General features: G+C 63.0%; 1 protein-coding gene across 1 annotated transcript; it reads left to right on the top strand.

Annotated features, from left to right (window-relative positions):
- On the top strand, positions 1 to 27,837 carry TEAD3 (TEA domain transcription factor 3). The gene is given in 14 exon segments (XM_040616615.1): positions 1 to 135; positions 12,966 to 13,219; positions 16,238 to 16,302; positions 18,150 to 18,212; positions 20,932 to 20,943; positions 21,276 to 21,368; positions 21,370 to 21,414; positions 21,649 to 21,692; positions 21,806 to 21,867; positions 22,255 to 22,388; positions 22,508 to 22,681; positions 22,873 to 23,013; positions 23,249 to 23,401; positions 25,019 to 27,837. Coding segments are annotated over 13 exon segments (1,236 nt in total). The 5' UTR covers positions 1 to 135; positions 12,966 to 13,083; the 3' UTR covers positions 25,133 to 27,837.

The raw sequence follows: 27,837 nt of genomic DNA, 5'->3' as shown, positions 1-27,837 counted from the left end.
TAAACTTTCCCGTCGCTGCGCTGGCTCCGTGCGCGGACCCGGCACCCGCCGCGCTCCCGCATTCCTGCCGCCCCCCGCCCGGCCCCCGGCCCGGCCCCGGCGCCCCCGGCCCAGCCCCTCCGGAGCACGGAGCAGGTAAGGCCCGCCGAGAGCAGACCCCCGGCCCCCCTTCCTCCTCCTCCTCCTCCTCCTCCTCCTCCTCCTGCGGCGCCTCCTCCCTCCCGGCCCGCAGCCCTCCGCCTGCACCCAGCCCCGCCGGGGGGACACACACACACGGCGGGGTCGCCCCAGCCCTCGCTGCCCCCCGCCCCCCCAGTGCCTCCCCCCGACGGCCGCGCATGGGGGGAAGGTGTATGTAAGCCCGTGTGGCGGGGGGCACAGCCCAGCCGTCCCCAAGGTGTCCCCAGGGTGTCCCCAATCCCCCCGGCAATGGCTCCCCAGGCTCCCGCCCCGTCGGGGCTGCCCGCCCCCCCTCCCCCCCCTCCACCGCCGCCCCCCTCCCATCCTCCCATCCCCGGGGTGCGCGGCGGGCTATAGGGTTACAAAGGGGCCTTGTGTACCCTATAGCCCATACGTCGGGAGCGAGCGGGGCGCCGGGCGTTATAGTGAGGGATCAACCGCCCCGTCTGCCCCTCGGCCCAACCAGTGCCCCTCGGGGGGGGGGTCCCGGGGGTGTGTGTGGGGGCCACATGCGTGTCACGTTACATGTGTGTCACACGCATGTAGGGGATGACCATACGCTGACTGTATGCTAAACACTTTGTGCCTCGTCATAGGGGCGCATTGCTAACGAGGCAGCAATTAGATGTATAATTTTCAGCAGTGTGTCATCTTTATTATTATTATTATTTTATTTTTACACCCTCCTTGGGGTTGGGGTTGTTGGGTCTTTTTTCCCCCCCCACAATCCCCTTGGAAGGAAAATAAGGCCAAGCCCTCCCAGTGCCACCCCCCCAAAACCGCTCAGGCCCTATGCAATGCGTTTGGCCTGTGCCGGCTGGGAAAAAAAAACATATTTTGGGGAGAAACCAGCTGGAAATGGTACCAGGACCCCCGACAGGGCGGCAGGGAGCCCGCAGCCCCATTGCTCTTCGAGGTTTGGCAGGGGCGAAGGTGAAGGCAGAGTTTTGGGGTGTTTTGGTGCTTTGTGGGGAGCCAGGGCGAGCCGTGCCGGGCGCCCGTCCCACCGGCAAAGCGATAATCTCCGGTGTCAGGCACGCCGGGGTATTTTGGGCTCCAGCGTCGTCTCTCCCCTCCTATCGCTTTACCCCGCGCGGGTACGTGCACGCCGTGAGTCAGGGCTTTGGCACTGCCCGGCCACCCTGGGGGGCCCTGCCAGCAAGGGCTTGCTACCCCCCCCCCCCCCCCCCCCCCAGTTTTGGGGTGCTTGTGATGATGGGTGGAGAACCAGGGATGTGCCAGGTTGGTGTCCCCCCTCCCCATGCACCCGTTGGACCTCCACAGCCCCAAAGCCCTTCACCGCACCCGGCTTTCGGGGTGGGTCATTGGGGCGGGCTGGTCCTGGGGATGGGAGGAAGGGGGTCCCCAAACTGGATGGGAGGGTCAGGGCTCGCCAAGGTCACCCAGCGGTGAAGTTGGGGGAGAAATGGGTGAGGGGTGGCGGGGCTGGGACCCCGCTGTGAGGCAGGTGACGGTCACCGCAGCGCTGCCTGAGCAGCGTTCCCGGCACTGCCCCACCGGAGAGGATGGGCACGAGTGTTGCGTTGGGAGACGACGCTGGATTTGGCCCTGTTGGGTTTACAGAGCCAGTGTCCCGATGGGAAGGGGCTGTGGATGGCTGTGGGGTGAGCAGCCGCCCCCTCCCCGCCGGGTGACACGGGGGACGTTCCCGTCCCCAGGGGACCTCGGGCACCCAGCTCCCTCCCCGGGGCGGGCAGGCAGCTGGCACCACACTGGCTTTTCTAACAAAAATAACCCTTCCAAAGCGGCGGGCGCGGCGGGCTGCAGCTGCCTTGTATAAGCGGTACCCAGGTATCTCAAGGACCCTCGTCCCCACCGGGGTGACTACGGCGTCAGGGCTCGGCTGGGAGCAGGGGGATGCTTCGACCGTGGCATTTTGGGGGGCAAAGGGGTACAGAGACGAACCCTCCACCAGCCATCCCACCTCTAACATCCCCCTCCAGCAAAGCAAACCCCCTTCCAGCCTCCACGTCCATCCGTAACAGGGACTTGCATCCATTTCCCATGACGTATGGTCACTGTTTATCATGATACCAGGAACAGCATCTCCTTTTAATTGCCATTTAACCCCCATCTTGCCACCACCGAGCAGGTCGGGAGGTGAGTCCCGGCGGCCCCAGCATTGTGCCGAAGGAAGGAGCCTTTTCCCAGCGGTGCGTGAACAAGCCGTGGCTCTGGGGAGGTGGGGGTGACAGTGGTAATCAGCTATAATTAATGTATTAAAAAGTAAGTAACCGCGCAGCTCCTGTCAAACACACAGCGAGCGCCGAGGCCGGTGGCAGGTGAGGTCGGTGGTGGGAGCGATGCGGGCACACAGCGGCTGGAAAGGGGGGGAAATGGGCAATTTTAGGTTGTTTTCAGGGGGAAAATGCGTTTTCCTGCCTTAGCTGCTCTTCTGTCTGTGCGAGTGAAGGATGGAGGGGAAGAGAGGAGGATGAGCTGCAAAGCCCTAACCAAGGGTGCTGCTGGGATTTGCGTGGCAAGAGCCATCCTGGCGCTCTTCGTGGGGCTGGGATCCCTCTGGCCATCGCCAGACGGGATGGATGCTGTCCAAAAACTGGCCCATCTCTTGGAGCTCCTCTTATTAAATCCTTGACAGCAATTGCAAGAGGCTTGGCGGGGCTGCCACGGTGTTTGCACCACCTTGGGCGCTGCTGGTGGATGGGATATAACCAAATACATTTGATTTTGGGAGCTGCCATCCCCGGGGGGGTTGGCTGGGTGGCCAGGCCATGCTCTGAGCGTCTCAGCTGCGCGTCCGAGGTGTTATTTGGGGTCAGTGCCCAGGCTGGGAGCGTGCCGGGGCGGCGCGGCGGCTGAGCCCAGGCACCTGCGTGTTGTGGTCGGGGCAGGCACCTGAAGCGCATGGGCGTTCGCTATTGCCACCGTCACGTGGCGGCTTATGAAATGTTTTTTTGGAGGGAGGGAGGGAAGGTAATGATGGGGTGAGCCAGCGGGGCCGTGCCCCGTGCCAGCCTGCAGCGGGCATGTGGCAGGATCGGGCCCCCCCTCCCCCTGTGATAACACACGGCCGTATCCTGCTGCGGGTCTGGACATGCCGCTACAACTCCCGGTGCTTCGGTTTTCCCCGCCTGTGAAATGGGAGCGAGGGGCCCTGGGAAAAGCTCCTGGCGGTGCTGGATGGCCGCTCGCCTGCCTGGGTGTGTGTGGGGAGCAGGGGATCATCCAGCGCCGGGTGCTGTTGCAGGGTTTCGTGGTGAGCACACGTGTCTGAGCCCTTCGGAGGTGTCAGGCCATGAACCCCAGGGGTGGCAGCTGGTGGCCCCGTGGGGACAGCCTTCACGTAGGGCTCTACATTGGCACAACTGATGGCATCCTGCAGGTGAAGGGTCCGGAGAAATACGAGTGTCCAATTGTGCGAAGCACGTCCTGTCCCGGTGGTGCAAATCCCACCGGAGCGTGTCCCCTCACCTGGTCGTGAATGGACACAACGCTCCGGTGTCCCCAGCATCCTCCATTGCATGCCACGAGACAGCAGCGGTACAGAAACCTGCCGTGCCCCCTAGCACATACCCCTGCCACCTTCCCTGGTGTGTCACGAGATGTGCCAGGTCTCAGCTGGCCAAAGCCAGCCCGGAGCTCACCCTCGGCCGGCCGTCCCTCACTAGCCAGAGGCACAGGAGGTGACTTCAGCCCGCTTCAGGGCTGCGCTTCACCCTGTAAGAAATAACACCGGGAAAAGCTTGCTCGCTTGTGGCTTGTGGCTGGCAGGTGAGATGCGAGCGATGGAGGAGGCTGGTTTATCCCCTTCCCCTTCGCCGCCGGTGGGATCGGTAGGGACCCGGAGCGTGTGTTGGCAGAGCTCCCCTGGCTGCGGGGGGCGGCCAGGGATGGGACGGCAGAGCTGGAGCTAATTTTAGGAGGTGGGCAGAGCCTCGGGGGAAGCAGCCGGCTGGAGGGATGTGTCACGCCACGGTGCCCCTGAGCACGGAGCATGCTGGGGGTCCCTGCGTCTGAAGGTGCTGCCCTGGCCTGGGAGGGTGGCCCGCGGTGGCAGCCCAGCTTTCCACGTCAGGGAAGAGCCGTGCCACTGCCGCTGCCCCGGCTGCTGGAGCAGCGATGGGTCTGGGACACACGGAGGAGCAATGCCCCGGACGCTGGGACTCCTGGTTCGCATTACCCAGCGTGCGGTTGAGCCCTGCTCTGCTCCGTGCCTCAGTTTCCCCGTGGCCGTCTTGCCGGCGCTCCCCCCCGGCGGGGTGCGGTGGAGGCAGGAGGGCTGGCCGGGCTCGGGGATCCTCGCCTGGGAGCGCCAAGCCTTATTATTTCCCCACGACTGTCTCCTCCTCGCTCCTCGTAAAATTAGATCCAGCTGTTCACAATAGCCACTAACTTCTCTCCGGAAGATGTTCAAAGTTTACAGACGCGGAGCGGAGCGCGTGGAGGATGGGCTGCCGTTCCCATGCCAGCTCCTCGCCGCCCGCCCTTCCCCCAGAGGCAGCCAGCTCCTGCCTTTCCCCCCCCTCTTTGGCTTAGGCAATTCGGGTTTGGGAAAAAGCACACCCGCACGCAGGCACGCGAGCCCCCAGCCCAAGCGAGCGTCGGGTTTTTATTAGCGGGGTGATCTGGGCGCTCGGCAGTCCAGGAGCAAAGGTCTGGTGCAAGAGCCTGCTTTTTTCCCTGCCCGGCTTCTTGCCCACATGTTGGGGGATGAGTTGGGCAGGGTGCTCGCTTGATGCTCCTCACCAGTGCCTGTGGTCACCTGTGGCACGGGGTGACCGCTGTGCTCAGTGCCAAGGCAGCATCATGGAGCGGAGGGTCGGGGTCCGGCTCCGCTGTTTGGGTACCAGTGTGCCAGGCAGGGGGCTAGCGCATCGTGCCAGGCTCTCCGGCACTCTTGGGCCATGCTTCTTGCTGGAGCTCCTTCTTTTACCAAGAATACTGCCTTCGTGTATTTTTAGCAACTTTCCTCCCCGAGGATTCCAGAGCAATTTTTCAATCTGCGGGAGCGGGAGTCGCTGTGCCCGTTTCCAGCTCTCGGCGCAGGCGAGAGGGGCTGGAGAAGGCGATGCTCCACCGCGGGCACCCGGCGCGCTCCTGGTGTGCACAAGGGTTTGCTTGCTGGGCCGGTCAGGGCTGATGTCACACATTAAAATGCTGCTAAACCGAAATATCCCTTTCTGGGAATAAATCACCCGTGCGGTTTGCGTGGGGCAGTGCCCACCTGCCAGTGCAGCTCCTGCATTAAGCGTAGGACCTTGGTTTGGCGCTGCCCCGAGCTTTGCGAGCTCGTCGCAGGAGGGCAGGGGAACGTGCCTCCTCGCAGGGGTGACAGTGGCCAAGTGACATTGCTGTGTCGTGTTTTGCCCCGGCCTCCGGCAGCTGGGGCATCTCCATGTCTCAGCTGGGATGGCAAACCCTGGCAAGGCCCCCACAGCCTCTTGTCTTGGGTGCTTGGGGGGGATCAGCTCTCACGACCCCCTGCCCTGCTGGGTTTCTCCTCCCAGTCGCTCAGCTGGGAGCGCGGTGATGCTGGCTGGGCTCCGGCGGGTGCCACGGCGCGGGCAGCGGGTGCAGCTGCTCCCCGGGCAGGGTTGGGTTTCGCAGGGGTGGAGGCGGCCGGGGGCGGGTGTGAAATGCATTGCAGCCTTCCTCCTCCTCCTCCTCCTCCTCGCCTGGCAGCCAGCAATTCCCCAGAAGACTTTTTTCCCTAGCCCTGCCGCAATGGCATAAAATGGGGTCAGCAGCACCCAAAACTCCTCCGTGGAGGCGTTTCTCCTCCCAGGAGCTGGTCCGAGGGCTGGCAGGGTACCCGGGACACCATCCCACTGCAGGCACGGGGCTGCCTGGCCCTGGGGCTTCCCTGACCCCAGAGACCCTTGGGACAAGCGGCGCTGGGGGAGTCCCTGGGGACTTGGGACACGGATGCCCCGTGCTCGTCTGCCGGGGATGTTCGCTGGGAGACATCCCGGGATGGGTGTATTTTGGCCCAGGAGCAAGGCGAATCCAACGGTCCCCAGTGGGTGTCATGCCTGGCATTGGCCATGCCACGGGTCACCGACGCTGGGGGTGTCACGGGACGGCCGTGGCTGTGGCCTGTCCCTGGCAGGCGACACCAACCCTGTTGTTTCCATCCAGCTCGTTTCATAACGCAGAGAGCAATTAATGCTGCAAAAGCTTTCTATTTATGCGCTGCTGGGTGAAACGCCCCGTCCTGGCTGGGCAGGGCGGCCGTAATTGGGCCAGGGAGGGAAGCCGGGGTACGGTGTCCGTCAGTCCCCTGCCCTCAGGTCCTGAGCCTGGAGGCTTGAGCAAAACCAGCTCAGGTCCTCCAGCAGCCGAAACCCAGCTCCACCGCCCTACTGGGACTGGAGGAAGAGTTGACAGAGGGGTTGGTTTGGGCGCCCGTGGTTCTGCCGTTGGGAGGGCTGTGCCCTGGGGGGCACCTGACCCCCTCCCTCATCCCTTCCCAGATGTTTTCAGGGCAAATCGCTCTGGTTTCCTCCTTGTTCCCCCACCGCTCTTCGGGATGAGGGGTCCGAGCATCCCTCGTGCTGTTGAGTGAGGATCGGCTGCATCCCTGTGGGTCCCCGGGGCTTCGCTGGGAGCTGAGGGACCCTTTGGCTGCAGGGGTCTGGCCGGAGCTGGGGGGCACGTGCCCAGGGCGGCCCTGGCAGCACTGAGGACCCTGGTGGGATGCTGCCACGTGGCCTCCTGCGGTTTCCCCGCTCCGATTGCTTCCTGAGCCGCCCGCCAAGCCGGAAGGGACAGGAAGCGATAGAGGGGAGGAAATTAGTCGGGCTGTCTCGCGGGGAGCCGGCCTGGCGCATGGGGGGCTCCGCCACTGCCCGGGCCCCCAACCCACGCCGGGGGTCCCTTTGGGGAGAAGGCGGCTGGTCCTCCCGTCAGGGAGGTGCAAACCTGGGTGGGAGGGAGCAGGGCGACCGCCCTTCGCCAGCCGGGGAATCCCTCACCGCAGCCCCAGAGCTGTTTGGAAGAGGAGTGCGATGTAAACAAACCTTCCGCCGCCCGCCCCGCCGAGCCGGGTCTTGCTCAGCCGCTGCCGCTGGCTTCGATGGGTGCTGGGCGTCCCCGGGACGGCCACATGCCAACCGGGATGGTGCCCCTTGTGGGATCGGGGCAGGGCATGGGGTAGGGCATTCCCGAAGGGTCCCTGGGCGGGCTGCCAGGGATATGGGCTTCCTGCGAAAAATGCAAGAAAAGCGCGGTAGGGTCGTGCTGGGCTCAGCCCAGGGGGGCCGGGCTCCGTGCGTGGCATGTCGGGGTCTTACTAGGGTCCCCCGGGACCCCCAAGGCTTTTGGGTTTGCTTCGAAGGGCTCTCTGGAGCTGGTGTGTCGGTGCTGTGAGCAGTGTTTCTCCCGGCCTGTTCCCAGCCGTATTATGGGATGGGCAGGGGTGGCAGCAGGGACGCTGCCACCGGCCAGCGCTGCCCTTGCCGAGCCAGGGAGCACGCCGATGTCCCCTGCCCACAACAGGGGCACGTTAACAAAGGTCTCTGCCTGCTGGTGGACCCCCAGCCACCTTCTTGCTGAGCCCTGATGTGCCGGGGGGCGCAGGGAGGAGCCGGGGTGCCCGGGAGCCTCACCTTTGGGATTTGCTTATAGGGGATCATCCAGAACCTGTTGTGTGACGGAGCAGCCCCTCTCCAGGTCCCCACAGGCGGGCTGTCCCCAGGGACCTCGTCGCAGTGGGACTCCCCACCCCTCCTCCCAAGCCAGCCCTGGCGGGGGGCTGCATGCTCAGCACCAGAGAGGATGGGGGCTCCTTTCCCCCTTCACCCCTGGGATCACAGTGATGGGAAGGGGGTGACGGTGGCCTCACACGTCCCCCCACCGGGGCCGGTGCAGGCGGCAGCGCTCTGCCTGTGCCGGTGCGAGGCTGAGCACCGCGCTGTGCCGCGCCTGCCCGGGCTTGCCGGTGAACTTTTATCCTTTCGCCGTGGGGTCTGGGTGCAGGGGCGGAGGGAGGAGGGCTGGATCGCCCTGGGCCCCCTGCATGGGAAGGCGGGATGGAGCTGGGATGCAGCTGGACCCCCGTACCAGAGTCTGTTGGCCCACCCAGTGTCCCCAGCGTCGCGGGGGATCGTCCCATGGGGTCCTGGTGCTGCTCCGCTGTGGGTCAGGGGAGCCCTAGGTAAGGAGGGGACCTTGGGGCTGGATGGCGTCAGCTGGGGGGGCCATGCTGTGCCGCAGGACCCCTCCTGCAGCAGATGGTGGTGGCCGTGCCCTGCATCCCCGGCATTGCAGGGGGATGCTGTGGCAATAACCACCCCAGTTTGCAAAGAGTGGCAGCTGGGGGGCTGCACCCAAGGAGGGGTGATGCTGGCACTGGCACCAGCCGGGAGGACAGGGGTGGCCGGGGCCAGCAAGGAGTGTGTCACAGGGTGTTTATCCCTGTGCCGTGACACTGGCCAAGGTAGGGCTGGGTGGCATCACCCCGTTGCTTGGGCAGCCCCCGGTTCTTTGCTGGGTGCCCGGTGCAGCCGGGATGCAGGGGCTTGGGGCAGGGCGGGGGCTGCCAGGGCTGTGCCTGAGATGGGGCGTGAGTTGGGGCAACGCTGGTGGGGCTCAGCGTGCAAGGGAAGAGGAACACACCGTTCCCCCCGGCTCGAGAGCATGGGACAGGGATGGGGACAGGGTGCTGTCCTGCACCGGGGGGCTTTGCAGGGGCAACAGGCCCCACAGCCCCTGGCTCCGAGCAGCGATGTCCCCATGCTCCCAGGCTCAAGTGCTCTTCCTCGTGCCATCCCGCATGCCCCTGACCCGATCCCTATCGTGGCTGGTTGTGCTGGTCCCGACAGCACCCTGCTCCTGGCCTCAGCACCCGCGCCCAGCCCCAGCAGGATGCCCACTGCACCGCTCCAACCACAGCCGCTGCCTCCAGAATATTTCCTTCCCCCGACTCACCAGAAAACACCCATCGCCCGAGCATCCCTCCCTCTTTGCAACCACCCTTGTTGCTTTCCCAGGGTGTAGAGAAGCTTCTTGTTGCTTTTCCAAGCTCTCCAGCCCCAAGCAGCTCTCCCAGCCCTGGGTTTCCCTCGCAGCCCCTACACGAGGTGCCGGAGCCGAGCTCTGTGAGCCTGTGGGAATGCTGTCCCCATCGTCCCCATCGTGGGAATGCCGTCCCCATCTCCTGGCACAGCCTTGGCCTTGCAGGGAGATAAGAGCTGCCTCGGCAGCATCCTCCCCTGCCCGCTGCGGGCACCCGTCTCACCCGTGCGGGGGGACCTCGTGGGCGTGCAGCCCTCCTCCAGCACCCTCTAAACCCTGGGGCTGGAGTGTGGCACCCCACAAAGGCAGGGTGCAGAGGGGCGGGTGAGTGAGCACGGGTGCCAGCGAGCATCCCTCCTCCCGGGGGCAAGCATCCCCACTGCGCATCAGTGGTCCATAGAGATGCCTGTGCCCTGGGAGGGGGCTTCTCCCCCTGGTCCCTGGGGAGCAGCTGGGAGGCAGGAGCTGGTGACATGTTTTCTGGCAGGTCCGGTCCCCTCCCTGCCCGGAGCAGGTCTGGCCAGCGGTCCCTCCGCAGGCTGTCCAGCCATGCCGGTTTCCTAATTGCTCCTGTTGTTGGTGTTTTGTAAGGGCTGGGTGGAGCGCAGAGCTCGGCCATGCCTTGCGTCAGCGCGGTGCCTTGCACCCTCCCTCCAGGAAATCCAGTGTCTCGGCCTGGCCAAAAGCAGGTTCCATGGAGGAGGAGGAGGAGGAGGAGGAGGAGGAGGAGGAGGAGGAGGAGGAGTTGTTGCTTCCTCTCACCTTGGCCGTGGCCCCAGCATCACCCTCCCTTTTCTCCCGGCTTCCCCGAAAAGGCTGGGCTGGGGGTTCCCTGCTGGGGGGGCAGTGGGGTGGGAGGGGGCTGGGGGGGCTGGGGGCGTGTTGGGGAGCTCCTGGGGAGGGGGGGATGTGTGCCGCAGGCAAGGTGTGTGGGCAGCTGGCACCCCGCCTGTGCACGTGATGCCCGGTGTGGGGACAGTGACCCAGGGCACTGGTCACGCTGCTTGTTCCAGGATCCTGCCTGCAGTGGTGAATCCAGCCCTATAGATTTGCTTTCAGCCCTATAGATTTGCTTTCAGCCCTATAGATTTGCTTTTGGCCCTATAGCTTTGCCTTTGGCCCTATAGCTTTGCTCTTGGCCCCAAAAGCACCCATCAGTCAAGGTGGGCAGGGGGTCTGGTGGGTCCCTGCAAAGCCACCCCCCAGCACCAGCTTTTGGGGTGACTGATGGCAGCCCCGTGGGGTCCCGGGATGCTGCCAACTCCCAGCCTGGCGCAGGGCTGCGGGGTCCCAGGCCACTGCGGGATCTTGAGGCTGGGGGCTCCTGAGCTGCCATGGTGCAGCTGGGGGGGTCTTGGGCTGCTGGGGGGTTCCAGGCCACTGCGGGATCTTGAGTCTGGGGGCTCCTGAGCTGCCATGGTGCAGCTGGGGGGGGTCTTGGGCTGCTGGGGGGTTCCAGGCCACTGTGGGATCTTGAGTCTGGGGGCTCCTGAGCTGCCATGGTGCAGCTGGGGGGGGTCTTGGGCTGCTGGGGGGTTCCAGGCCACTGTGGGATCTTGAGGCTGGGGGCTCCTGAGCTGCCATGGGGCAGCTGGGGGGGGTCTTGGGCTGCTGGGGGGTTCCAGGCCACTGTGGGCTCTGGGGTCACTGGAGGACCATGGGGTCTGGGGACTGTGGGGTCTCAGGCTGCTGTGGGGCAGCTGGGGGGTCTGTGGTTTCCCCCTGTCTGGGGATCCTGGGCTGCTGTGGGGCAGCTGGGGCTCAGTGCCTGGCCGAGACAGCTGCACCCCACACTGGGACAGAGCTGAGCTGTTGGGGGGGGGGGAGTTGGGGGGTCCCGCTGTGGCCACCTTCCCTGTCCCTGCCCAGTGCCTTGCCCTGGTGTCCCCCTGCCCTCCCACCCCCACCACCCTGCTGGGTTTGGATGACATCTCCCTCCTGGGGGCTGCCCCACGGAGCGCCCCAGCAGCAGGCACAGCTGCCATGCATGGGACTTGGGGTGTCGCAGGAGTCGGGGTGCAGGGGCTCAGGGTGCCGTGGGACTCGGGGTGTTGCAGGAGTCAGGGTGCAGGGGCTCGGGGTGCCATGGGACTTGGGGTGTCGCAGGAGTCAGGGTGCAGGGGCTTGGGGTGCCGTGGGACTCAGGATGCCGTGGGACTTGGGGTGTCGCAGGAGTCGGGGTGCAGGGGCTCGGGGTGCCATGGGACTTGGGGTGTCGCAGGAGTCGGGGTGCAGGGGCTTGGGGTGCTGTGGGACTCAGGATGCCGTGGGACTCGGGGTGTCGCAGGAGTCGGGGTGCAGGGACTTGGGGTGCTGTGGGGCTCAGGATGCCGTGGGACTCGGAGTGTCACAGGAGTCAGGGTGCAGGGTCTCGGGGTGCTGTGGGACTCGGGGTGTTGCAGGAGTCAGGGTGCAGGGGCTCGGGGTGCCATGGGGCTCAGGATGCCGTGGGACTTGGGGTGTCACAGGAGTCGGGGTGCAGGGACTTGGGGTGCCGTGGGGCTCAGGATGCCGTGGGACTCGGGGTGTCGCAGGAGTCGGGGTGCAGGGACTTGGGGTGCTGTGGGACTCGGGGTGTCGCAGGAGTCAGGGTGCAGGGACTTGGGGTGCCGTGGGACTCGGGGTGCCGTGGGGCTCGGGATGGTGTGGGACTCGGCGTGCCACGGGACTCGGGGTGCCACAGGCCTGTCCAGCACCGCCGCCGCCATCCCGCTCTTGGCCGGCCGGCTCGATCCTACAATCCAGTTCTCCTTATTTGGCCACAGCGCTCGGCAAGAGGGGGAGCAGCATGCGGGGGGGACAGCGGGCAGGGGCGGGTGGCGGGGACCGGAGGGGCTGACATCACATCACGGCGAGGGAGAGAGATGGGGAGAGTGGGGCGGGGGGGGGGAGAAGTTTCTTTTTTTATAAAAGGAAAAAAAAAAAAAAAAAAAAAGAAGGCCTCGCAGCGCGCTTGAGCCAGCGGGGCTGCTTGCAGTTCCTTTAAAAGGAGATGTCTGCGCCGAAGACCTTTGTACACTCCCAGCCGTCCGGGAAGCGCAGCAGCGCAGGAGACACCTCTCCGCTCCCACCGCCGGCAGCTGCCGCCAAACATGTTATTGCAAAACACTGCGCCGGGAGCCGGGCAAAAGGAGGAGGAGGAGGAGTGTTGAAGGCTCCCCGGCATCACCCGCCACTTGGGGAGCACCCAGCGCCCCGGCTGAGCATCCTCGGGGTGGGGGGCCTCTGCCGGTGCCAGGGGTAGGGCTGCCGGAGGGTTCTGGCCGCCTGGTTTCCATTAGCGGGGTCTGGCTTGGAGCCGCCCAGCGTCTCCCTTCAAATCCCAACTCTGCCTTTGCCAGAATTTTTGGGGCTGGGGGTGATTTTGGGCACGGCTCGCCCAAGGAGGCGGTGGGGTGGCAGTGGGTGCTGGTGCGGGGTCAGGGCTCGCAGGCTGCGGGGCTGCTGCCACCCCGTCCCGAGGTGTCACCCGTGGGTGCCGAGTGCCCGAGCTCCTCGTACGGATAATGCGGTATCTGGGCTGTTTCCTTCCCAACCTTTATTTGGGGGGACCCTGGGTGGTCGCTCGTGGCTTGGATTTGGGGGTACTCGTGGAAATCATGGCTCTGCCCCCCAGGAAAGCCTGCGTCTGCCTCTGATGCCCCACACCGGGATGCTGCTCCCAGCCCTGGCTGTGAGTGGGGACAGGGCCAGCACTGGGGACAGACCTGGGGCCGTGCTGTCACTGCAGCCCCATACCACCAGCAAGGGGTCTCGGGGGCTGATGGGTGTCCCCTGTGTCCCAGCAGGTTGTCGCGTGTCCGTGGGGGCTCAGGGTCGGAGCCCAGAGCAGCCAGCACCATAGCGTCCAACAGCTGGAACGCCAGCGGCAGCCCCGGGGAGGGGCGGGAAGATGGCCAGGACGGCATGGACAAGAGTCTGGACAATGATGCCGAGGGCGTGTGGAGTCCGGACATCGAGCAGAGCTTCCAGGAGGCGTTGGCGATCTACCCCCCCTGCGGCCGGCGGAAAATCATCCTCTCGGATGAGGGCAAGATGTACGGTGAGTGGTGGGGGCAGGACGGAGCGGCTGGGGGTGAAGCAAAACCTCCTGCCCCAAACCCACACCGGGGCATCGCCCTCGAGCACCCCCCCAACCCCAAAAGCAGCTTCCCCGGGTGCATCTCGGAGCTGGACCGGGGAGGTGGCAGTGACCCACGTCCCCTCCCTCTGCGCTGGCTCTCCCTCCCGCTCCCTCCCTCTCTCGGCCCTGCCGGACCGACTGGTTTGGTGAAGCCGTCAGGCAGGGAGCGGGTGCGGGCAGGGAGCGGGTGCGGGCAGGGAGCGGGCGCAGGGCTGCGGGGCCAGCGCCAACCCTCCCGCTCCCATGCGCCTCCGCATCGCTCCCCAAACCTCCCCCAACCGGACCTGGTGGCGGGCAGCACCCGGTGACGAGGGCCACCCACCCGCCCCCGGCCACCACCGGCACCCTGCTCAGCTGTGGGTGACTTTGTTGGCAGCACCGGGGCTGGCGGGCCCCACTGGTGCAATGAGTTTGGGGGAGGGGGTCTCAGCCCAGTTTCTGGTGGCATAAAACACCCGTCTTGGTGGCTCTGCAACGGGAAGAGGATGAGGATGGGTGATGGAGGCAGGGGCTGATACTGGCGCAGGGTGCGTGGTGCCACCAAAGAGCAGCGGAAGGTGCCATGGTGTCCCCATGCCTGCTTGGGGGCGGGCTGGTCCATCCTCCCCATCACCTCCCATCATGTCACCCCCAGGGCTAGTGACCTGAGAGCCGGGGACAGGTTGCCACGTTACTGTCACCCTGCGGTGATGAAGGCACCAGGGCCGGCGCCTTCATCCCCAGCCTCCAAAATACACCCGTCCGCCCGGGATGCTGCTGTCACCGGCGATGGCTCACCCGCTGCCGGTGGGCAGAGGGGATGGGGCTTTGGGTGCCACTGTCCCCGTCCCCATGCCAGCTCCCCGGGCCCCCAGCGCAGGGCGTCGGGGCTGGGGGGAGCACAGGGCTTCCCAAGCGGGTGCATTTTTTGGATTTCTCCGGGAATAGCTGAAGTGCCGCCGGGAGCCTGGCCCTGTGCAGCACGCCGAGCCCCGACCGGTTTTTCCAGCCTTTCGGAGACATCTGGCAGCTGCTTAAAGAGGCAGCAGCCCCCGCCGGCTGCCTTTCATCTCCCCCCCATCCCCCCCCCCTCCCCACCGAGACCCCCAGGACCCCCAGCTGGTGGTGCTGAGCTTACTGGGACCCCCAGGGCCACCAGTGGCACAGGCGATGCTGGCATCCGACACAAAGGTGTGCCAGTGCCACTGCTCTCCACCACTCCCCCTTTTTTGGGGGGGGGGTCCCTTGGGGTGCCCATGGTCACGGCAGCCCGTGCCCCACTGATGCCAGCGGTGCGGGGGTGGCGGAGCAGGTGGGAGCTGGGGGGCCAGGCTGGGCACGCTGGCCCCCCGCTGCTCTCACTCGCTGCCCGCCGGGTTATTTTTAACCCAGCCTGTCCAACTGGTTCACGTGGTGGTGTCAGGGGAGAGGAATTTGGGGAATGTGGTAATTTGGAGGAGGACGTGCCCTCTCGGAGGGAATGGCACGGGCCTGGGTGAATCACGGGGGACAGGGACAGGGTGCGCGGGCACAGGGTGCGAGGGCGCAGCCCGGGGTGGTGGCTGGGACGTCATGCGAGGCAGGATGGGTGCAGGAGGCGCTTGGCGCTGGGTGCTGGGCGCTGGGTTGACTGCCCCGCTGGGGTGCACGAAGGCACCCACTTTTCTTTCCCAGATTTCTTTCCCAGGGGCTGGCTATGGGGAAGGAGAGGATGCGACTCGGGAGCGGGGTGCGCGAAGGGGGATGCTGCGGTGCTCAGTGAAGGTGCACCCCCAAACTGGGGCTCAGCACCAGGGTGCCCGCAGCCCTTGGCAGCACCCCGCTGCAGGCATCAGCTCACCTGGCCCTAAAGGGCACCCTTGGGGACCTGGCCTTAATTAGGCACTAACGAGGCTGGGAGTGGCGGGCAGGATGGGAGCTGTGCTCAGGGCTGTGGGGTGGCTTGGGGGTGCCACACTGGCCGTGCAGGGGGCACCCTCATTTCCAGGACCCCCACCCACCCACCAGCTCCTGCCCAGCACGGACACCCCACAGCCATCCCAGCACAGCACCTGGCCCTGTCTGTCCCCATGTGTCCCCCCCCTCCAGGAGGGCCCAGTTGCTCTGGGGCTGGGAGGGGGCTGGTTGGGGTAGAAGAGTGTGGGGGGGTGTATTATTTTTTTTTTAAGAGATTTTTTTTTTTTTTTTAAAGCCGAAACCCGCTCCAAGGGCATTTCGACAAGTTCCAACCGCGACCATCTGGTCCATTAAAATAAATCTGGCGTGCCTGGCCGCCCCCGTGCGCGGGGGGCGCGGCGGCGGGGGGGCCGGGGCCGGGGCTGGGAGAAGAAAGCTCCCAGCTGCTCTGACGTTTGAACATAGATTGGCCACAGCTGGCCTCTAAAATGTGGCGCAAAAGCAACTTCTGCTTCGAATTAGACCCGGGACGTTAGGAAATAGTGGTGGAAAGGCCAGCACGGCTCGCAAACGGGAAGTGGGGTGCCAGGGGGGCACCCCAGGACCCTCATGGGAAGGGCTGCGTGGAGCGGGGTGGGTGGCTGCCCTCGGGATGGCTTTTGGGGGGTGTCCGTGGTTGCCTGTGTTTGGGGACCCTGCTGTGGTGGGGGTCTCCGGTGGCTGGCATCCCCACTCTGAGCCCCCTGCATCTAGGGGCTGGCAAACGCGGTGGGGTGGGGGCCGCCAGGTGGGTCTCACTGGCCTGGTAGGGGGGTGGCCACCCCGATGTCCCCTTGGGCCACCCCGCTGTCCCCTTGGGCTGGACAGTTGTCATGGCAGCGCCATCTCCTGGCTGTGCCTCCCTCATTAAGGACCGGCCTCATTAAGGACCAGCATCATCAGGCTGGGCTGGGCTGGGCTGGGCAGGACAGGGGGGCAGAGGTGCCTTGGGGGGCAGAGGTGCCTTTGGGGGCTGATGCCCCCCCCGCTACCCCGGGGCTGACCCCCTGGCTCTGCCGGCAGGTCGTAATGAACTGATAGCCCGGTACATCAAGCTGCGGACGGGGAAGACACGGACGAGGAAGCAGGTGAGGACATCGCTCTGCTTTATCTCTGGAGGGGGGGGTCGGGAGGGGGGGTGCCAGGTAAGCCCCGGGGGGGAGTGGGTGTCTGGCTGAGTTGCCCATCCTCTGTGTCCTCTCCTGGAGCCACCGTTGCTGCCAGCAGGACCCTCATCCTCTGCGTGGAGCTTCGTCTGCGAGCACAAACACCCTCGGGCTGGTCTGTCCCAGCCCCATCTGGGGATGCCCTGAAATTTGGGGGGCAGGGGCAGGCAGCTCCCAGCCCCCCCGCCTGGCTGGGGTCACCCCGCGGGTGACAGGAGCCCTTGGAATCTCCAGCCGAGCAGTGTGTGCGTCTGGTGCATCTCTTCCCTGCTCCACCCGGATCCGGAGACCGGTCCCACCTCTGCCCCTTGCCAGACTTTATGGCGCTTGTGCCAGGCACCACGGTGAGGGCACCCCCAAAGCCCCCGGCCCGAGACCAAGGCACCCCCATCCTGGCCAGGGGACGGGCTGTGTGGTGGTGCTGGTCCTGGGGGGCCCGGAGCTACGGCAGAGCCCTTGCCCCAACCTCGCTGCCCTGGTGCTGGGCAGGCAGCGTGCGGGCAGGATGCTGGCAGGGCAGGGGGCACGCGGTGGTCCTTCGCCTCACAGCGTGTAGGCAGGGTCGCATCCATCCCGGCTGCAAGCCCTCGCTGCACCCTCGTGCCAGAGACCCCCACCAGTGGGGTGCTGTGGCCCTCAGTGGGACATGTCCATGTGTCACGTGTCTGGTGGCTCTTCCTTCCATCTTTGTCCCCAACCAGCAGCCGTGCTGCCTGTCCCGGCAGAGCCAGGGTGCGTCTCCCCCCGTGGGGGGATGGATGTGTTTGGGGCATGGGGACACTTACATTGGGACTGTCCCCTGCCACGAGTCCCCACCAGGGCAGGATGCTGGTCCCCAGGCACTGGGGGGGACATCCCTCCAGAACTGGTGCTGGAGGGAGAGAGACCAGTGTCCAGCCACCATCCTTGTGTTCAGACCAGTGTTGAGCAGCTTAAAGCCTTAACAGGACCCACCCCCCCCCCACCCCCTCTGCAGGGGGAAGGATGCAGCACTGGGCGAAAGCGATGCTCTGGGGGCACTTGGGAAAGTCACAGCAGAGAGCGCATGTGGCATTGTCCCCTCTGCGTGGTCATGTCATGGACAGCCTGGTGTCCCTTCTTGGACCGCCTGGTGCTGGTGGGAGAAAAATCTTGCCAAAATCAGCCCCGGTGCCCCCCACCCTGCCCAGGGCTCAGGGCAGGCACCCCATCCACGCTGCGCCTTTCCTGCCCCGTTTCTTTGGATCCTGCTCTTACAGGTGTCTGGACACACAAACCACCACCACCCCCCCCCCGCGACCCTCTTCTCACCTTCCCCACCTGCAAACTCAGCAGGAGTGCAGGGGGAGTGAGCCTGTCCCTCCTGGCAGCCCCCCTGCAGCCCACCCAGGGGCACCCCAAATGAGCCGGGCCGGGTGTTGAGCGCTGGGTGCGGGCAGCACCCCATTGCGCTCGCAGGGGCCGGGGGGGCTGTCCGGCCGGGAAGCCCAGAGAGATGGTAAACGTGGATGCTCCAACTGTGGCAGCTTCACTCTGAGGAGCTTCACCCCACCCGGGGGGGGGGCACAAACCAGCGTCCTTCAGCACAGCACCGAGTACCCCTCCCCCCGATTTTCCTCCCTTCAGCTCGCGGCAGGCGCAGGACCCTCAGCATCTCCAGGAGCATCAAGCCCCGCGCGCTTCCCCCGGTCTCCCCGCTCCCTTCCCCGGGAAGAGCATCCCACCTTGCCGGGGGAACATATCTTCACACTGTCTGTATTTTCCTTTCCGAACGGCGTGGCGGGCGCTAGGTGTCCAGCCACATACAGGTTCTAGCTCGGAAGAAGGTGCGGGAGTACCAGGTTGGCATCAAGGTACGTTGGCGCCCTTGCCCAGGTGTCCGCGGCGGTGTCTCTGTGAGCATGGGCAGCCCCTCTCCTTCCTTCTCCTTTCCTCTGGTTGACGGCTCTGCTGTTCCCCCTCTCCTTCTGCTCTCTCTCTGCAGGTCTCTAGCCACTTGCAGGTTCTTGCCCGACGGAAATCTCGGGAGATTCAGTCCAAGCTGAAGGTACGCGTGTCCCCCCCCACCGCCCCGCCTGGCCCCCCCGCCTGCTGACAACTAACGCGCTCGGCTCTGCCATGTGCCGCTTGCTTTCCTTCGTTACCTCTCCTTTTTGGTGTTTTTTTTTCTTCCCCCTCCCTTGGCTCCTGGGACCGGCAGGTTTGTAGAAGCATCGTTGCAGGATACCCGGAGAAAAGTGCAAAGTATGGGGTGGCGGACCCCTTCCCTCTCCCCCAGGAGGGTGACTTTGGGTGCCAGATCCCCTCCTTTCACCCAGGCAAGGGCTCCGCCGTGGGAAAATGGGGGTTTAAACCCTCCTCGGGTGATGCACAAGGGCTTCCCCCTCTTTTGGGTCATCACAGGTTTTCCCAGGAGGGGAAAGACCCCCCTGAGCAGCCAGCGAGGCAAAGTGAGGTTCAAGCAAGGGGTGCAAAGACCCTCCCCCAGCCCCAGCGGGGACCTGGCCCTGCTCACAGCGGGTGCCAGCAGGATCTGGGCAGAAGCGGGGGGTCCCGGGGGTCCCTGCAGGCTGCCAGCCCGGTGGCTTGTGATGCACCAGGGTCTGAGTATGGCCCAGGTGGCACCTGGGGGATGCGGGTGGCAGCAGGTCCGGATGGGGCCGTGGTGCTGGGGAGGGGGCACAGCAGTCCCAGGGGCCAAGGGAGCCGAGCGAGGAAAAACTGGATCATCCTCTCTTCTCTGGTTGGCTTTTCTTTCCTTCCTTCCTCCTCATGGAGCCCGACTAACCCTTCCGTAACCGTTCCCACCGAGCTTCGTGGCGGTGATGGGGACCGTGATGATGGGGGGGGGGGGATGGGCACGGTCAGGACTGGTGGCATCACCGAAGGACCGAGCCCTGCTCGGGTTGGACCCACACGGTGCAAGGTTGGGGACAGAGGGGTCCCCACTGCACAGCCACCCAGTGGGGACAGCCAGCTCCAGGCTGGGCTGCACAGCCTGGGATGCTCCAGGGTTGCTCCCTGCATCGTCACACCGGAGGGCATCTCCTTGGGCAGGATCTGGGGGGAACCTGCTGCCTTCCCGAGGGTGGGGGAGCTTAGAAAACCTTTCAGCCCCTTGCCACCACCTCAGGGTCCCAAAAGCATCGCCAGCTCCCTGTCCCGGGCACTGTCCCCAAGTCTCCAGCACTGAGGCTGGGGGCGAGGGGCACTGTCAGAGCTGATGCTGGCATTCTGGTCCCCGAAGCTTTAACGCTGCCCGGGAGCCCCCCAAGCCATGCCCTCCAAAGCCCTTCAGCAGGAGCAGGGTGCCAGGAAGGGTCCCCCTGACCAGGGGGGTCAGTTGGGAGATGGCAGGAGAAGGCAGCCAGAGCTGTCCTGGGAGGCTCCTCTGGGCTTGTCTGTCTTAAACCTGACCCCACCCCGAGGGGCAGCTGGGGACAGGGGGCAGCAGGGGCAGCAACAGCAGAAGCCTATAAAATCGAATAAAACAGAATAAAACAGGCTTTCCTTGCGGCACAGCACAGGGCATGGGGGAGCTGGAGGCAGGAGTGACCTCATGGGCTGGGGGGATGGAGACCGGCATCCGTGGCTGCGCTCTCCATCCCTGGCTACGCTGCCTGCAGGGATCTGGCAGGGAACAGGCAGGGCAGGGATCCCCCTGAGCAATATATAAATAAATAAAAATGTAAAAAAAAAAATCATAAAAATACACTGTGGATGCGAAACATCCCTTGCCAGCCATACCTGGGGGCAAAGCACTTGTCCTGCTGAATGGAGAGTCCCTCCCGTGAGCAATACCTATATATCTTTAAGTTGCAGTCACGTGCGTGTTAGTGCTACCCGGCGTGTGGCTGCATGCCCGCACTCCTGCCCTGCTCCAGGTGAAAAATAAATGGAGCCATTGATCCCTGAGGAGGGTTCGGAGGGAAAACAGAGGGTGGGCGATGGGACCGGCGCGCGCGTGTCCTCGCGATGCGGCTGGAGGAGCAGCCCTGTCCCCTGGGCAAGACCTCGGTGCCCTCCGCTCCTGCCCAGTGGTGCTGCGACCTCCAGAGCAAAAAAGGAAAAAGAGAAAAAGGATTGTTCTGCTCTATAAATGCCCACAGGCATAGCGGGGTTGTGCCCAGGGTCCTCCTTGCGGTGCCTGCGGTGGAATTGGTGCTGGCGTCCCGGGGCAGCCGGGTGCCGGTGCCCTTTGCCGGGCAGGGCAGGAGCTGGGCGGCTCTTCCTCTCCGTGCCAGAGCTGGGAGCTGCTGAGGAGGTTGTAAGTGGTATGAAAAGCTGTAAAGGATATTAAAGAGCCAACAACGGTGGAGCCTGGTTCGCCACAGCAGCCCTCTGAAATAGTGAGGGTCTTCGGCACCCCGTTCCCGGTGGGATTAAGGCTGGGCATCGTTGCCCACCGTATGCATCCCCTGGTGACCAGCCGGCTCGAGGGGTTTGCTTCCCAAATCAGACTGCGGTGATGAGCCGGGGTGGGGGATGCACAGCTCAGGGGGTGCACACAGTGCCTGCAGGCTCCCACCATGCTCTAACCTTTATCTTTTTTTTTTTTTCTTTTGCGGACAGGCCATGAACTTGGTAAGTTGAGCTTGAGTTTGTGATGCCTTTTGTTCTCCGTTGCTTTTTGTCCCCTCCCACAAAGGGGCCAAACCCTGCACATCCCAGGGGGAGTGGGGACACCTTCCAGACTTGGCAGCTCTTGCCCAGGGGACACTTGGAAGCTTCAAGCCTTAATTAACGTGGGTGAATTTGGGGGGGGGGGGGGGCATCCACCTGCCCTGGTCCCTCGGCCAGTCTGCACGACCGGCTCCGAGCTTTGCAAAACCTGCCGGGCACACTCAGATTGGGGTGGGGGTGGGGGTCTCAGTCTGCCCCGGTAACCCCCGTCTTCCTCCTGTGCCCCCCCGCAGGACCAGGTCTCGAAGGATAAGGCTCTGCAGAGCATGGCTTCCATGTCCTCCGCGCAGATCGTGTCAGCCAGCGTCCTGCAGAACAAGCTCAGCCCCCCCCCCTCCTCTTCCTCAGGCCGTCTTCTCTGCTGCCCCCAGGGTGAGGACAGCCCCGCACCCCCCCATACGGAGACACCCTGAGGTGGGGGGGACACAGGGATCCCCGTGTATGAGCTGCACAGGGGACGGGGGTGGGGGGTGACATTTGACGGCCACCCTCAGCCCTGGTGGCAGTGCAAGGGGGGGCTTTGGGGGCAGTTTGCAGCAGGTGAGGAGGGGAATTTGGGGGGGGGTGTCAGAAGCTGCCTGAGTCTTCCTTGTGCTCTTCCCGCAGTTTTGGAGTGGGCCTATCCCAGGACAGCCTGGACCCTCTCAGGAGTGAGTACAAAACCCCTCCGCTGCCTGGTGCTGGGCAGGACCCCCCCTCGCTTTTGGCAAGGGGCTGGGGTGACCTGGGCTTCGTTAACCTAATGATGCTCTTTGCTTTCCAGCATTAAACCGTTTGCACAACCAGCTTACCCCATCCAGCCACCCATGCCTCCATCACTAGCCAGTAAGTGCTGTCCTTGCCCCTGCGCAGGACCCCTGCTAGGTTCTATGTCCCCTGTCCCGGTCCAACCCTCCCACCCACAGTGCCACCCACCTGTGGTCCCCTCCCCAGCCTTGCAGGGGGAAAAACCTGGCTTTAAGCCTGACAAAAAGCCCCCTGGTGAGCAGGACCCTGCTGCTCCCAGCTGTGTCCCCCCCCTCCCCAGTCCCTTTCCACCCAGGAGAGGGACCGGCACATCCCATGTTTTGGCCACCCTGTGGGAAAACCCCCGTTGCTGGGAGATACAGGGCGGGGGGGGGGGGGGGATGCGGTTAAGGACAGCATTGCTGTCCCGGTCCTGGTCCCAGCTCATGGTTGCCCCCTCCCCCTCCCCATGCTCCCCCTTCCCAGGTTATGAGCCCTTGGCTCCGCTCCCACCAGCCGCCTCGGCCGTGCCCGTCTGGCAGGACCGCACCATCGCCTCCGCCAAGCTCCGGCTCCTCGAGTACTCCGCCTTCATGGAGGTGCCACGGGATGCTGAAACGGTAACGGTCCCCTCTGTGTCCCCACCAGCCGGGTGGGATGGTGCCCATCCCTGCGCTTGGTGGCATCTTCGCTTCCATCTGACCTCTGGTTTTTCCTTTCCCCGCCCCGTCCCTTACAGTACAGCAAACACCTCTTCGTGCACATCGGCCAGACGAACCCCTCGTACAGCGATCCGCTGCTGGAGGCCGTGGACATCCGCCAGATCTATGACAAGTTCCCTGAGAAGAAAGGTGGCCTCAAGGAGCTCTATGAGCGTGGGCCCCAGAACTCCTTCTTCCTCGTCAAATTTTGGGTACGATGCTGGGGGAGGAGGAGGATGGAGGGGGGGGTTGTCCTCCAGCCACGGGCTCGTTGCAGGTTGGGCACCCTTCTGGCAGAGTGGGAGCATCCTGGGCAGCTCTGTAAGCTGGTGTGCCCTGTCCCCATGGAGAGCTGGGTGTGATGGCACCTAATGGGACCTTCTCTCCACTCTCATCTCTCCAGGCGGATCTAAACAGCACGATCCAGGATGGGCCGGGGACTTTCTATGGTGTCAGCAGCCAGTACAGCAGTGCAGAGAACATGACCATCACGGTCTCCACCAAGGTGTGCTCCTTTGGGAAGCAGGTCGTGGAGAAGGTGGAGGTGAGTCCTGAGTCCTGCTGCACCGGGAGGAGGTGGGAATCGGGTCCACGGCGGGTCCTGGGATGGAGAAGGCCCCAGGGCTGGGTGTAGGACACATGGGTGCATGCCTGTCCCTGGGTGGAGCGGAGAGGACATCTCCGCCCTGTCCCAGTTGGCTGCCACCCACCCATGCCCGCGTCCCCCGCTGTGTTTCGGCTCCCAGGGGGTGGCTGCTCACCCCGGCTCTTCCCCGCAGACGGAGTACGCGCGGCTGGAGAACGGCCGGTTCGTCTACCGCATCCACCGGTCTCCCATGTGCGAGTACATGATCAACTTCATCCACAAACTCAAGCACCTCCCAGAGAAGTACATGATGAACAGCGTCCTGGAGAATTTCACCATCCTGCAGGTATCCTCCTTTTCCAGGGAGCATTTCCCACCCGGAGCACGGAGCCCACACTTGCATCCACCTCACCATCCCTGCTGTGTGCTGCCCAGCCCCGAGCACCCAGCCTTGGCAGTGCAAATACACTGGCTGTGCCCGACCCCGTGGTGCAACCCCCCCAAAAACTGGGTAGCAAATTTTTGATGGTGCAATGAAAGCGCCTGTGCCTGACCCCCCGCAAGTCTCTCAGATAATGGGGAGCAAATGTTTGGTGGTACAGTTAAATTGGCTGTGCCCAAGCGCATGCAACCCCTCAAAAATTGGGTAGCAAATTTCTGGTGGTACAATTAAATTAGCTGTGCCTGAGCCCATGCAACCGCTCCAAAACTGGGTAATGAATTTTTGGTGATGCAGTTAAAGTGCCTGTGCCCGAGCCCTTGCAAGTCTCCCAAATAATGGGTAACAATTTTTTAATGATGCAATTAAAGTGGCTGTGCCTGAGCCCATGCTACCCCTCAAAAATTGGGTAGCAAATTTTTGATGGTGCAATGAAAGTGCCTGTGCCTGAGCCCTTGCAAATCTCCCAGATAATGGCTGGTGGTACAATTAAATCGACTGTGCCTGAGCCCATGCAGCCCCTCCAAAATTAGGCAGCATATTTTTGGTGGAGCAGTTAAACTGCCTGTGCCTGAGCCCTTGCGAGTCTCCCAAATGATGGGTAGCAAATTTATAATGGTGCAATTAAAGTGGCTGCGCCCAAGCCTGTGCTACCCCTCCAAAATTGGGTAGCAAATTTTTCATGGTGCAATTAAAGCGCCTGTGCCAGAGCCTGTGCAGCCCCCTGAATTATAGGGAGCAAATGTTGATGGTGCAAATAAAGTGTCGGTGCATGAGCCTGTCCAACTCCCCCAGATAACAGGTACCAAATTTTTGTGGTGCAATTAAATTGGCTGTGCCTGAACCCATGCAACCCCCAGATAACGGGCAGCAAATTTTTGATGGTGCAATGAAAGTGCCTGTGCCTGAGCCTGTGCAACCCCCCAGTAAGAGATAGCAAATTTGTAATGGTGCAATTAAAGTGGCTGTGCCCGAGCCTATGCTAACCCTCAAAAACTGGGTAGCAAATTTTTGGTGGTGCAATGAAAGTGCCTGTGCCTGAGCCCATGCAAGTCTCCCAGACAATGGGTAACAAATTTCTGGTGGTACAATTAAATTGGCTGTGCCTGAGCCCATGCAACCCCTCTGGAACTGGGTAACAAATTTTTGGTGGTGCAGTTAAAGTGCCTGTGCCCGAGCTTTTGCAAGTCTCCCAAATAATGGGCAGCAAATTTTTCATGGTGCAATTAAAGTGCCTGTGCCCAAGCCCATGCTACCTCTCAAAAATCGGGCAGCATATTTTTGGTGGTGCAATTAAACTGCCTGTGCCTGAGCCCTTGCAAATCTCCCAAATGATGGGTAGCAAGTTTCTAATAGTGGGATTAAAGTGGCTGTGCCCAAGCCCATGCTACCCCTCCGAAACTGCGTAGCAAATTTTTGGTGGTGCAATGGCAGTGCCTGTGCCTGAGCTCGTGCAACCCCCTGTGTAACAGCATCTCCCCGTGGGCGCAGCCCCCTCCTAACACGCTCTCTGCTCTGCCGCAGGTTGTTACGAACAGGGATACCCAGGAAACCTTGCTCTGCATAGCCTTCGTTTTTGAGGTCTCCACCAGCGAGCACGGCGCCCAGCACCATGTGTACAAGTTGGTCAAGGACTAGGGGCCCTCGGGGACGGGCAGGGGCACGAGGGGTGCGCAGGGGAGGGAGGGGGCCGTGCAGAAGAGCCGCCCGTGCCCGTTGCCTCATGAGAAGTCATTTGAAGAGAGGAGGAGGAGGAGGAGGAAGGAAACCAATAGCCAAAAAAGACTGACTTGTGATCGCAGATGTTTTCTACTTAGGAACAGTTTCTTTTTTTTTTTTTTTTTTTTTTTTTAAATAAATAAATTAAAAAAAAAAAAAAAAAGAAGAATGGGAAAGGAAGCGTAGGGAGAAAGGAAACCTGCGTCCGGCGCTGGATGGGGAGAGACCGGCCCTCGGTGTCGCCGATGAAGGCCGGGAGCCCGCTGTGCCACTGCCAGCAGCGGGATGTCGGAGCGGAGGACGACCCCTCCTTTTGCCCCCTGCCCGGCTCAGGAGCGGTCCCGGCGCTGAGCGGAGAAGAGCGAGCACGGACGGGCTGGAGGCCGTGGCGTCACGCCAGGTCTGATCCGAAACCGGTGGGCATGGCAGTGGCCGCGGCGTCGGTGCTGCCTGGCAGAGCCCGGGTGGCAGTGGGGACATGGGGATGGACGTGCCGAGGTGGTGGCAGGTAGGAGCAGGGCAGGGCAGGGGCGGTGGAGGGGGATGCTGCTGCCTCCCCAGGGACCAGCACCCGGGATGCTCCGTCTCTGTGCCCAGCTGGGGCACTGGGAGCTGGCAGCGCTGAAGGTGGGAGGGCATCGACGATGCAAACCGTTTTTTTATGGCTCATTTTATTTTTTCCTTTTTTTTTTTTTTTTTTAAATTAAAGTGCTTTTTAATACTTTTTAAAGAGACACCATGCTTGTAATCAGGATTAGGACCCTCTGCCGTGTCCAGGACCGGCTCCCCTGCCACCCACCCGTGCTGGTGACTGGAGGAGGGGATGCAGCTGAGTTTGCGGGGTCGGAGCCGTGCAGGAAAAGCCGGGCACGGGGAGCTGGCTTGTGTAGGGAAGGCTTGGGGATGTCTCCACCTCTGGAATGGCTGCAGACCAGAGGCTGGTTTGTACGTGGCAGTGGGATCCCTGAGCTGTGCGGGTGCTTTCAGGGATTGCACTTGGGGGGGTTTAGCCCAGGCTAAACGCACCCCACCCCCCCCGTGCTCGCTTGCTGAGGAGGAATGAGGGGAGAGCAGTGAGGGCAGATTTGCCTGATTTACTTTGCATATGTACATTTGCCATCTTTTTTTTTTTTTTTTTTTTTTTTCTCACCTTTTTTGCCTTTTTTCTGTGTTGCCTGTTCTGGTTTTAGCTGCTCCCTGCAGCCGCTCCAAACAGCTCACGTGCATCCCGCGGGAAGCAGCTGGAGAGGCGGCTCATGCAGGGAGAAGCACCTTGTGCAATGCAGGGCCAGGCTGTGAGTGGGCAGAGTTTGGGACAGGGAGGACAGAGAGGGGACAGAGGACAGGAGGGACGCCAGGACGGGGAACTGGGTCTGCCTGGAGATATTTTTGTGGCTGCAGCCCAAAACGAGCCAAGGCAGCATGCCCAGGCTGCGGCTACAAGGGGAGAGCATCCCCAGGGTGCAGGAGGGACGCAGAGGGACAGAGGTCTGGTGTTGCAGCGGTGGCACGGAGCAGGGTGGCAGGGGGCTGGCAGGGTGACGGGGAGCCTGAGATGGGCAGCACTGGCCGGGTTTCTCGTGCTAACAGGGTAGCAGAGGCAGGGTGCCATGGGAGGGCAGGGGTGGTTTGAGGGGTGCTGGAGCCTGGGACAGGGGGGCAAGGCGGGGGGTTGGGATCAATGCTGCCTGGTGCAGAGCAGGAACAGCCCCAGAGCTCAGGAAAAGGGCCTTGGCTGCCGTCACGGTGGCACGTGTCCCAGGAGGTGTGGGGACTTCAACCTCTTGCTGCTGGGAGAAGCCACCCATCCCTGTGCCTGGGCAGGGACTGGGTGCTGGGTGGAGGCAGCGAGCAGGGGCAGCTGGAGCAGGGGGGAAAGAGGGAAAAACCCAGGGAAAGGCGCCAGCATCCCATCCCGGGGCTGTGCCGGGGCTACCCGGCCGACTTCTCATATGTAGCATGGGGTTTTTTTTTGTTGTTGTTCCGTGGTTCTTTTGCTTTCTTCCATTTCACTCACTGATTGAAAACTCTGGGAATGAAAACTCCAAACTTCCCTGCCATAAAACACAGGCGTGCCCTGCTCCCGGCCCCGCCGGGGGACGACGCTCTTTGTTAACTGGACCGGTTTGTGCCTCCAGCATCCATCCCTGCATCCCTCCCTGCATCCCTCCTGCATCCAGCCCCCGGGGCGCCCACCCGCACCCCGCGCACACACTGCCTGGTGCCCCCATGGCCCTGGCCGGGGTTTAGCCACGATCCCAGAGACACTTTCTCAAACCTTCCCCCCCCCCCAGCCCCTCCATTCTCCTCCAGTGTATTTATGAATTTCACATGAAGTACTGTTTTATTTTTTTAAAGACTTTGTAAAGCTTACCAGGGTTACAATCACCATTTTTAGAGCTGTGTCAGTCCACAATGTTAAAAATCCATTTTTTTATGTATTATATTTTTTGTGTATTTTTTTTTTAATCCAGCTGTGATGGGTTGTATCATATATTTGTTGTGTTTACTGTATCTGTCCAACTTCAAAGAGAGGAGACTGTGGAGCTCCGAGAAAACTACGGTCTGCTGAAAAAAAAACAACCAAAAAAACATTAAAATTATTTGTTCATGGGTTGGCTCAA

The sequence above is a fragment of the Falco naumanni genome, chromosome 17 (genome assembly GCF_017639655.2).
Source record: "Falco naumanni isolate bFalNau1 chromosome 17, bFalNau1.pat, whole genome shotgun sequence".
Lineage (NCBI taxonomy): Eukaryota > Metazoa > Chordata > Aves > Falconiformes > Falconidae > Falco > Falco naumanni.
Note: the sequence above shows the minus strand (reverse complement) of the source record. Positions and strands in the feature narration are given on the sequence as shown.